The sequence below is a fragment of the Drosophila yakuba genome, chromosome 2L (assembly GCF_016746365.2).
Source record: "Drosophila yakuba strain Tai18E2 chromosome 2L, Prin_Dyak_Tai18E2_2.1, whole genome shotgun sequence".
NCBI lineage: Eukaryota > Metazoa > Arthropoda > Insecta > Diptera > Drosophilidae > Drosophila > Drosophila yakuba.
Genome location: NC_052527.2, coordinates 9,773,139 through 9,784,135, shown reverse-complemented (window position 1 = coordinate 9,784,135; position 10,997 = coordinate 9,773,139). Strand labels below are relative to the sequence as shown.

The following is a 10,997-nucleotide window of genomic DNA, read 5'->3' as shown; positions in this document are numbered from 1 at the left end:
TCTGAATGTGGATGTGGTTTTCGGTGGGTGGTGGGGTGTGGATGACTTGCTACGGTTAAAGCGGCGAAATCGTTAGTTAAATGAAGCCTAGTTTAGGTAAGTTTTCGGTATGCAAATAAATCTGTGTAATTAGAAAGTTTCTGGCCAACCTTTATAGCAGTTAAGGGAATGGAAGCTTATAATTAAAAAAGTCCCTGTATGTGGAGTTATTATTAAAAAATATGAATATCAGAAAAACATACATATGTGCCTGTTTAATCTGAATAAATGCTGTTAGTCATATTCGATTTCAATTAATTGAACGTCCACAAAAACTGTTCCATTCACGAAATGCAAACATTTATAATTACTTTGAAGAGTCATTCACAAAAGGTGCTGGCTGTCGAAGTTTTATAATTGAAAATACTTGCTGTGACTTTTTCGATTGGCGAAAGGGCCAGACCGGCTCCACATCACCTACTTCGCGTCATGTTGCACTTAGTCAACTTCAGGGAACTCTTTCCTTGAAACTTTTCCCAATTAAAAAAGTTTCCTGTTCGCGTTCCATTTCCAGTTAACTCACTTAACGCATCTCGGCATTTACACTCGTGAATATATTGTAAGTGAAACACGTCCAATTAATGCGAGTGTTATTAACATATTAGTAACTCATCTGGTAAACTTTTCGGGCATCGAGGCAGTCGCATTCTAGTTGAACGAAACACTATTGCTAACTTTCGGACTTGTTGGGCCCGTTCAAAAGTCTAGCAAATTAATGCTGTTGAAAAGTTTTGGCATTTCACAACATATTGCCGAAAACCGCGCGCTGCCACCTTGTAAAATCACAAAACAATTTGCATATATATTTCTCTCTACATGCATATTTATATGTATGTTGTGCAAACTTTGTCCTTGGCCAGGACGAAACGAATGACGAAGATGACGATAGTGACTGCTGGGCAAAAGATACAGTGGCTAGACAAAACTTTCATTCAAACTAATAACCTTTGAAACATCATAAAGCTGCCAGCATTTGAACCATCAACTTTTATAATAACAAAATAGCGAGGAAGAAGTAGAAAATATGCTTAATGAGCCAGAAGTTCGTTGTGCTGTTTGAATTAAACTGAGCGACAAGTTGGACTACAGATGCTCGCAACTTGTCCATAGAAATAAACATTATGAAATATTGACAGAGATGAGTTGAAGTTGGACCAGCATGTTTTTCTCTACGTCAAACTTTTCGGTTCAATGGGTGCATGAATTGATTGCTGGAAGTCAAGTTGCAACTTAAAAAAGTTCGGAATCAGGAGTTTATCTGTTTTGCGCAGAATATTGACTAACTCAAACTAATGAACAATGTATTAATTTATATTTTTGTTACTTTGTTACTTACTTTTTGTTTTCAGTTAAGTTATGAATCCTTTTCAGTGTTTTCTTTTCATATGGCAAGTTTATTCACTTTCAAGTTTTTAATTACTAAAATTCCCCCTTCAAGTTTTTCAAACTTCTTTCGACAAACTAACTAGCTTTAATCTAATTATAGTGATTCATGCCTTGATGGTCTTAAAACCAAGCACACAAAGTATTTACTGCATAGAATGTCTGGCGCGCAAGCAATAATCATATTAAAAGGTGAGAGACTCGAGGGCTGATTAAATAGTGGAGCTATTTTAAGAGCGAATAAGCTCTAGTTTCGGATACAGAATGACATTCTGTCAGTCCGCGAGTATAAATTAAATTCCATCTTCAGGGAATGCCACGTCTGGCTAAGTGCTCAAACAGACCTCGCAGTGCTTTTGTTTGCTTGCGACTGCGTGTAATTTATTAGATTTTGGCAAATATTTTGCCAGAAGCGCATTTCACTGTCAGAAGTTGTGGCGTCATGACCAGACAGACAGTCGGTGAGGATACTCGCGATATTTTTGCCTCATTCTCCGGCAAAAATGCTTATGATGTAATGTTTTTATAAGCTCCACTATGGCTTTCCTACTCCTTGTCCTACGCAGGAGCCTCTTGTTTGAAGAGAAGTTGCTTTTCTAGACAGTTTTCCCTTTTGGACTGAAGCCTTGAACGTTTTCCTTCCTTTGTTTTCCTTGTTTGAGCAACCAACTCCTCCGTCTCGCTTTTATTCCTCCAGCTCCTTGTGCTTTTCCCGTTTGGTTGCAGCTGACAGCTGCCTGCCAATAGTTGATTTTCCCAATATACGTTTTCCACTTGATTTTCCCCATGGCTGCATTCAGTTTCCCAGGCGAAATTCACTGGTCAAGTGACGCGGTTCTCTGTGCTCCATTTTCTTGAATTAAATCAAATTTGAAATGTAACCCAATTTGAATAATGATCAAATTGAGTTTAATGAGAAAATGTGTATATTTGAAAAATTAGCAAGTTTTTAATCAAATAATCTCGGATGGCCATCGATCGACAATGAACTTTAAACGTTTTGGCAAACTTTTGTATTTTGATTACCCATTGGAATTTACCTTATTACTTAACTCGCAAAGGCTAATAAGGAAATAAATCTTCTGGCCCAGTTCTCCCTAAAGAGTATATCTGCCAATACGATCCACTGCCAAAAACTTTTATTTCTTTTCTACTGGGTGCAAATATTGATTTCGCGCACAGCACGTGCGCCACTTGAGCGCTTAGATTTTCGCTGAGGACCAAATAGGCTGAAGGATGAAGTGATGGTGGGTTAAGCGAATCGTATGCCCTTTCTTCCTTTATATGTGTATATACATATATATATATATATCTGTACATTCCAGTATATATCGCTCTTTGTGAGTGTGTTCCTTTGGCTGTTTGTGCGGCGCTTTGGCACACGTCCTTGTGCTAGTTTCCAAGTTGCCTGCTGCCTTTTTCGCTGATGTCTGGCTTTTTGGCTGCCTTGGAAATTGAAAGTCTTTCCGTTTACTTCTGCTGAAAACATTTAACGTAATGCCAGGACACGTGCTCCGGCCATCAATTGAGCTTCTGTTACCATTTATTTACCCAACTGTTTGCTCCTATGTGTTAAGTGCTAATTGGGTTCTTGTACTTTATCACCATGCCGCACAGTCTGTTCCTAAATGAGCACATGTACTCGTCTGTTAGCTGATTAATTTTTAAAATTACTTGATGGCTAATGCTCCTAATTATTTCAAAGTGTATTCTAGTGCTTAAGTGCTTGCTAAGCTACAAAAATAAAACAAAAGCATAGTTACCAAAAAATCTTACAGCCTCTGCTCGTGGGATCCTTCCAACTTTGGAGTGGCTAATTAAAATTTTAAGTTTTTTGCCGGCAGAAGGTTTTAATTTTTTGGCAGCAACGGTCCCAGATGTTTGGCCACTCAAGTATAAAAGTTTTATAATTTATTTTAGGTAAACATAATTCCCAAGGATTTGGCTAATGAGTTTTTTGTGAATATCAGAGATTTTAAGAAGTTTTTGTCTATAGCAAATTGGCTTAAAAATAATTTTTTACAGTCAAAATGTTGAAAGAAGCATTTTTAATAGTAAGCAACTACTTGCTAAAATGGCATTTTAAAGCCATATACAGAAAATGTATAAATTAATGGAGAACTCGACATTTAGCATAAATGTACCGATAAACACATCAACGCCCAGATAACAATTTTGAGTATCATTAAGGACGAACACAAACCCCTTTAGGGCTAGACGATATCCCTGGGAAACTGCCAGACGCCAACACAAATAGACATAAATTTAAATGGCTAAGGGCCTCAACATGCAATCTCCCATGCCCACAATACCGCATCCCTTCGCGTCGCATTTCCATTCCCCTTTCCCTCCCCATGGCCATGGAAGGACCAGTCTGTCACAACAAATGTTTGCCAGGAGGAGCACGAAATGCAGGGCAACTGCAATATTGCAAGTTGCAGCTGCTGGTTGCAACCACCAACTGTGACTGTCCTTTGGTGGTTATGCTGCTGCTGCGATGCCACATAATCAGGACAAGTGTCCTGGGTGTGCGACATTCTGCCAGGTTGCCGCCTGTGCATTATAATTATTATTTTCCATGCAATTCCATGCACTGGAACAAAGAAAAGGATCATTGAAAAGTTTAATTAGTTTAAATATAAGGTAATATACTTAACCTCTATTATACTCATTCCTATATCCACATATACACATTCTGGTTCTTATTTTTTTAGTTTGCATTAAGAGTCACGTAAGCATTTGAATAAATCGCAAAATAATGTAATTACGAATAACACTTAATACTAAATTATGTTTTCCCTATTAAATTGGGAATAATAAAAATGTTTTTAAATGCTTATTTATTTAACCAAATTGTATTTCTTGAAAAGAGGTTAGTTACAATCATTCTTGCTGCTTAAGACTTTTGTTAGATTCATTTAAATTTACTTAGAAAAGAGCTCTTTAATATTGAGAACTAACTAGAAATCAGCATGTTTCTCTGTCTGCAAAGGGAGTTACCTTTGTGGGAGCTCCTCAGTCGGCTTTATTCATCTGGCCTGGCCTCAATGTGCAGGTGACATTACTACGGAAAAAGAATGAGGCAGCAGCAACAAACTTAGCCTTGAGCTTAAGTTGAGCTTTAGGCCCCGTGATGATTTATGCACGTGTTTAGTGTGAAAAATGTACATTAAATGCATGCATGGTAGCGAAAGTGTTGCCAAGAGAATCCTTTTGCACACTTCTGTGCCCATTTGCGCAAGTGGGCGGGGCGGTTGAGGTAGGAGGCAGGAGTTGTGGTCTGTGGCACAGGAAGTGAAAGTGTGTGTGGGGTGACTCTTGGTTTCATATTGGGGTCACTGGTCATTATCAAGATGGAGCTAAAGAAATGCCGTAAACTGGAGCTGCGACGCGTCCAAGTCCCTCGGCTCCAGCTCCTTTCGCCGTCTTGGCTCATTTGATATGCAGGGCAGATAAAGGCCAACGCGCATTCAGCCCTCAGCTCCTCTGTTTGCTCTAGAGAAGAGGAAGAGCGGGCCAACAATGAGGCGATAGTTTAATGGCAGAGCAAACTGTTGAGCAAGCACATCTTCCTTGGCAAGCCATCAACCGAGGGGTGTTCTTTCAGTAGGAAATTGCATGGACCGACTTGAAGAATTCCTTGATTTATTATTTTAAGACTGTTGATATCAGACCTAAAGGAATTTACTGCAATGCAAGTAATACTGTTTTTTTTTAACTGCAGATATGTCTAACAAGTATCTAACAGGAGAATAAAAGTTTGGAAGTTAATTTGTTAGTCTGAGTGCTGGGCTGGACTTCATAGATCTCGCTTGAAATTGAAATGAATTGAGGTTTAACAACTTTACTGGTATATAACGTAAAGAACGGTATATGTGGGAACTAGACGAGCGTACGTTTCATCCCCAAATTGACTTTCCTAGCTCCTTGAAAGATTCTTATTTCCCGCTCACTTTTTACCTTTCGTTGAAGCGTTCCGGACTTCCTCCCGCCGAATGAACCATTTGAAAGAAGGCGCAATAATTCTTTTCTGCGCTGGCGGCATTATCCTTTCACACATTTCACGCCCAAAACTCGCTGGGAATGGCAGGCCACGCCCATAGTCTGACGAACAGCCTTTCAATTTCAGCCGTACTCTTTTGCATTGCATACTTCTGAACGCTGCGCTAGGTTTTCCTGGCCTGCAATTGTTTGCACTTTTCCCCAACCGGCTCCTGGGGCAGCCCGTCTGCAATTTTCGCGTCCCTGTTTGCGCCCTTTGTTAAAAAGAGGCAAAAAAGAGCTGAAGGAAAATTGAAAATGAAAAGAAATTGCTTCAAAACTCACCTTTGGGGCCAGCGCCACCTTTTTGAGCGGTAGATTTTCACTTTTCTCGCTCGGAATCATGTATGCACATATATTACTGTTTTCGTGTTGGTCCTAAAACAAATTGCATAGACATTTGTTATTTCGGCTAAAGCGGCTTTGAGCTTGTTCCATTGGTATTTATTTTCTTTGGCTTTATACGTGCATATTAATATATGTACCTATCTTTGCATATATATGTATAGCATGTACTTTTGTACTAGCAGATTCGTAAAAGAAAGAAATAGCTAGAGAAAATTGCATTTATATAACCTTACTTACGTTTCCTTTCGAATTTCTTAAATCCCCTTTATAGGTGTTGTTTATTTATTACCTTTTTCTCTCCGGCTGACTGAGTTTGTGTCCTTTATGTGTGACTTTCCACGCTTTTTTGGCTGTGTCTCTTGAATCTTCGTTCGGCTTTTACATTTTGTCCTTTTTTTTGGGGGGGGAAGTTGGTAGTTAAACTTGCTTCTAACGATCTAACCGCCCCAAGTGGCCCAAGTGCGAAGGTGTGTTCACTGGGCAAGGTAAAATTTATAATGTGAATTCGGGTATTTAAAGACAAATTTTATGGCCTTTTAGTTGACAGTCGAGAGCCGAAAGCATTATTCAGGTGTCCACAGAAGTAGGCAATGATATTTTTATGGCACTCGATGGCTTTCCCTCAGGTAGCATGTTCTCCCTGATAACCATTTTGAAAGTGTCTTCCATCTTATAAGAATAATACAAAAGCACTTAACTAATTAGAATTTTTATTTATATTTTCAGGTAATTTGCTTTTCCTTTGATGGTGTTTGGACTGGTAAAACAGAACTGTAAATGTATAAATATAATCCGTTTGCTGAGTAAAATTTGACAATAAAAAAAACATAAGTATACTAAAAACAATTATCGAAATGCATATATATATATTACATTTTCCAACTAATCAGAACTATTTCAAGCATAAAAAGTCATTATCTTTAACTTTGAGTCTGTTTAAATTGTTGATTTGCTGCAGAAGCTAGTTTTGCTCAAGTTAAGGAAAAGTAAATAAACCAAAATGTCATGGTTGGTTGACCGATGACTAAAAGCCATTTATTTAAGAGACATCTAAATCGAGTTTGGTGGGTCAAGCTGCTGGGGTATTCGGGCCAAGTTGGATGTACATCAAACCGGAAATTATTTATTAATTGCTCACGCCACCGCAAAAGAATCGAAATCTGCTCACAATTAAATCGATATAAAGAGTTGCACGGCAAACATCATGGCCGGTTGACCAAGCACACAAAATATTTCATGCGTTGTCGAACGAAATGAATGCATAAATAATTTATTTAATTTTCGTGTTGACTACAAATGAAGCGCTTAAACGAATGGATAAAAGGGTGTGGAATGCGGTTCATTGGCCAGCACGAAAGCATGGCCTGCAAATATCGCATTATTAACGCGAAACAATAAATAAATGCATTCTAAAACCTAAATTGGACACAGTGTAAATAATGAACCATATAATGCCCATTAAAAAAAAAAAAAGAACTACGATAAGAGCGTCGTTTATCCAAACACATTATTTAAATGCATTTTCTTCGTATGTTTATAAAAATAAATCACATGATTTCTTGTTAGCTAAAACTTCTTAGTCGACTAAAATATTATTTTATTTCTTCTGGTGTAGTGCATTTGGAAAATAAACACAAACTGAAAGTGAATTCTACAGGGAAATAGTAAAGTGCTGATACTTTTTTTCTTGGTAATTGTTCAACTGTTGTGTGGTTTTTGCGACTACGGAAATATTTGCTATAATGTAAATATAAATTATGAATTTTTTGCTTTTGTTTGTGTCACTGTTGTCATTTGAAATTTGCAATTCATGGTTACCCATAACCACGGTTTCAGTTATGTCCTCGCTCATTTAGTTTATATTTCAGCATAGAACGCAAATGTAATGACTTTAAGGAAACAGTGTAAACTTTGCTCAATGGCATACAGAAGCCTACCCCAGATCAACAAGCATTATTTAAAACACATTACTTTTTAAGTCCATAAGTAAGAAATGCACGTTTAATAAAGCTAAAATTTATGCTGCTTCCTTCTTCTTGTTTGAATTGGTGCCATCATTGAAGGGCTGCACCTCGCCGGATGCCCAAATGCAATAGACAATCGCCGTGACGATGAGAACGGCGAACGCGACCCAAAACACCATTCGCCACTCCAAGAGGGTGGCATTCGGTGTCATTACACCCACTAAGTAAGGCGATACCACACCCGTAATCGCACCAATGCCATTGGTAATGGCCATCAGAGTTCCGGCATAATTGGGGCTCATGTCCAGTGGCGTGAGCTTCATGCCAGCATAGTAGGTGCCCATCAGACCCATGGTGATTGTAAATAGAGCAACGACCAGGGCCCGATCACAGCCAGCATAGGATGCAGCGACCATGAATACAGCCGGTCCAAAGGCGGCCAATCCTGTCATGAGTTTGCGCGTGTTCGTGGTGCTCATACAGTTGCGCTTGATCATTTGATCGGCCACACAGCCGCTGGCAAGCGACAGGACCCACATGGTAACGTAGGGCAGTGAGGAGTAGAGGCCATTCGACTTTATCGAGAACCGCAGCACATCTGCCATATACTTTGGCAGGTAGGAGACCATTATATAGAAACCCCAATCGTGTCCGATTTGAGCACTGATCAGTGCCCACATGGGTACGTTTGTGAATATGGCAAGCCATGGTGTCTTCGGCTTGTTCTTATCCGGTGGCGGTATCTCCTGTGATAAGAAAGCGCGTTCTTCTGGCTTGATGTATGGATGCGTGTATGGACTACTAAAGCACAACACCGTGAATAGGACAAACCAGACAAGTGCGATTATCGCGAAAACATAGAATACCCATGGCCAGTCCATGGCGTCTAGTATATATCCAGAAATAATGTTACCAGCTATGCTACCCATCTGTCCACCACCGAGTACAAGGGCTCCCAGCATTCCGCGCTCTGTTGCCGGTACCCAGCTGGCTAGCAAAACGCTGAGGGCCGGAAAAGTGGTTCCTTCACCAAGTCCCATTAAGACGCGAAGCACAATTAAAGCATCGCCACCGCCATAGATAATGCAGACCGGTGTGAGCAATGTAAAAAGTGCCGTGAAAAAGATTCCAAGACTCAGAGTCCATTTTCCGCCAAATTTGTCAGCCAAAATGCCACCGGGCAAATGGGTGACAATATAGCCAATGTAGAAAGAGGCCAGGATAAGACCCTGTTTTTCCTGCGACCAATCATAGTCGCCTCCTTCCAACGTATCCTTGGAGTCAGAATCTCCATCCGGTTCACAGATCGCTTCGGTATGGAAAACAGAGTAGTTCTTCTTCACCACAAGTACTGTGATGGCCTGAGACAGACATATCCGCATGGTGTACGCATTAAAAATGGCAAAGAATCCCATAATGGCCAGAATCCATCGTTGGGGAATTATAAAGAATTTGGACAGCTTTATGCCCCATTCAGGCTGCTCACTCACATCCGCCATTTAGAGGACTTGGGTTTTTATCTACTACTAAAATTTACGTACGAAACCGATTTATTTGACTTGCACGCAATTTGGATTAAAAAACTATTAACTAATTGTACGCAGTTTTGCACACTTAACACGGTCAAGAAAACTAAAATTTTTTAAACATTTTATAAATTTATTGTTATTCACCGTAAAAACTGTATTGAATGTATAGAAAAGTGGTTTGAGTGAAATTCAAATGTTAGGCTATCTATTTTTGTGTTGTGATGTCTGAGCGCATATTTTTATAAATAGCTACATTAATATGGTTTACAGAGGTTTTACGATATATTTTGGCTCAGCACATCAACCATATGTGTAGTGTGTAGTATGTGGCCTTGAAATAACCCACATCCTGTTTCCTTGCACCATCTGTGGGTTTTTCTTCTTGCTTACCCGACTACTTGGCTATACAGAGCGGTCCCAAGATGTCCCTAACAATTACATTTCTCTCACAATTTATGTATGTTTTGCAACCTTTTCAGTTTCTTCTGCTTCGCCCTCGTCCTCGTCGTCGTCATCTATTGTTTTGGATGTGAGTGAGTCAGTCACATGTGTGCATGGTGGCAATGGTTGAGAGGGACGGGAGTTCGGTGGGTTTTGACAACCGCAGGCGCAGGTCCTTGCGGTGGCCTAACCGAAGAAGAAGGGCTTCCATTTTCATCATCATAAAGTCTGTTGAAAGGAAATCGATATGGGCAACTTAATCATGAAATGAAGTCGCCGTCAAGTTGTCTTTCATTTTCAATTCCATTCTCAGAACCTCGTACTCCCGTTCAACTTTTGCCCCGCCCAAGTGCTTTGTGTTTACCTATAGAGTGCGAAGGGCCAAAAACTTTTACCTAGGTTTTGTTCAGTTCAGTACGGATCGTCGTGGTTCATTTTGTCTCGCTTTGGTTCGGTTTGGTTCGGTTTGGCTTGGTAACGGTTTTGCGTTGACTGGAATTGTTTTGTTTGTTTGTTTTCATGTCTAAGTTAGCTTACTTTTGTGAAAAAGTTTTTCCTGCTATCCGCTGTGGTGCTTATGCTTTCAATCACCCACGGTTCTGCCCCCCTGTTGCAAGCATTTTTTGTTCATTTCCGTTTCGACTTCCGTTGTAGCTGCGTCAGGTTTTATCCATTCTAGTCCAGAAATGCAGGTCAGGTTAGTTCTCAGTGCAGTGCAGTATTATATTAATTTTTAGTTTTTTCCTGCGTTTCAGGTCAAACGTCGTTGCTAACCAGTAATAATTGGCAGTCTTTTATAAGGGGAACAAGAAAACGTGTTGCTTTAATTGCTTGTATAAATATGGATGGAATTACACATCTTACAAGTTATTTCTTAAAATATTTCAATTTAATATCTTAGATATTGTATGCACCATCCGAGCTTATTTTCTAGTTTACACATCTTTTAAAAAAAAAAAACTTGACCAAACTCAATCAATATTGGCTTTGCTTTTGTAGATTTCTGTAGATTTTTTACTATATACTCACTTTAAATATTGAATGTCAGTACAGCTTTTGTTTTGACTTAATCCTAAAAATCAGAAAATAAAATGGGATTGTTAAGTTAAAATGTCAATAGGATCGTTGCCGTTGTCAATCCTGAATTTTATACTACATACAGTGACCCACTTTAAGCGGGTAAGCTCTAACGAAAAAAATTCTTTAATAATTCCGAGCGTATTTCGCCTCTCTGGAGGCCCCAACCATCTCA

At 39.4% G+C, this 10,997-nt stretch overlaps 2 protein-coding genes across 6 annotated transcripts in view; one reads left to right on the top strand and one right to left on the bottom strand.

The window, feature by feature from the left end:
* LOC6527531 (disintegrin and metalloproteinase domain-containing protein 10) overlaps window positions 1-10,997 on the top strand; it is an 82,259-nt gene that overhangs the window by 32,810 nt on the left and 38,452 nt on the right. The window lies entirely within an intron of this gene.
* LOC6527532 (sialin) lies at window positions 7,783-9,521 on the bottom strand. Its single transcript, XM_002088586.2, has one exon. It carries the CDS (start codon window positions 9,272-9,274, stop codon window positions 7,829-7,831), a length of 1,446 nt encoding a protein of 481 aa, XP_002088622.1. The 5' UTR covers window positions 9,275-9,521; the 3' UTR covers window positions 7,783-7,828.

Excerpts from the sequence above, each read along its gene's own strand:
- LOC6527532 (XM_002088586.2), bottom strand. The coding sequence starts at position 9,274 with ATGGCGGATGTGAGTGAGCAGCCTGAATGGGGCATAAAGCTGTCCAAA.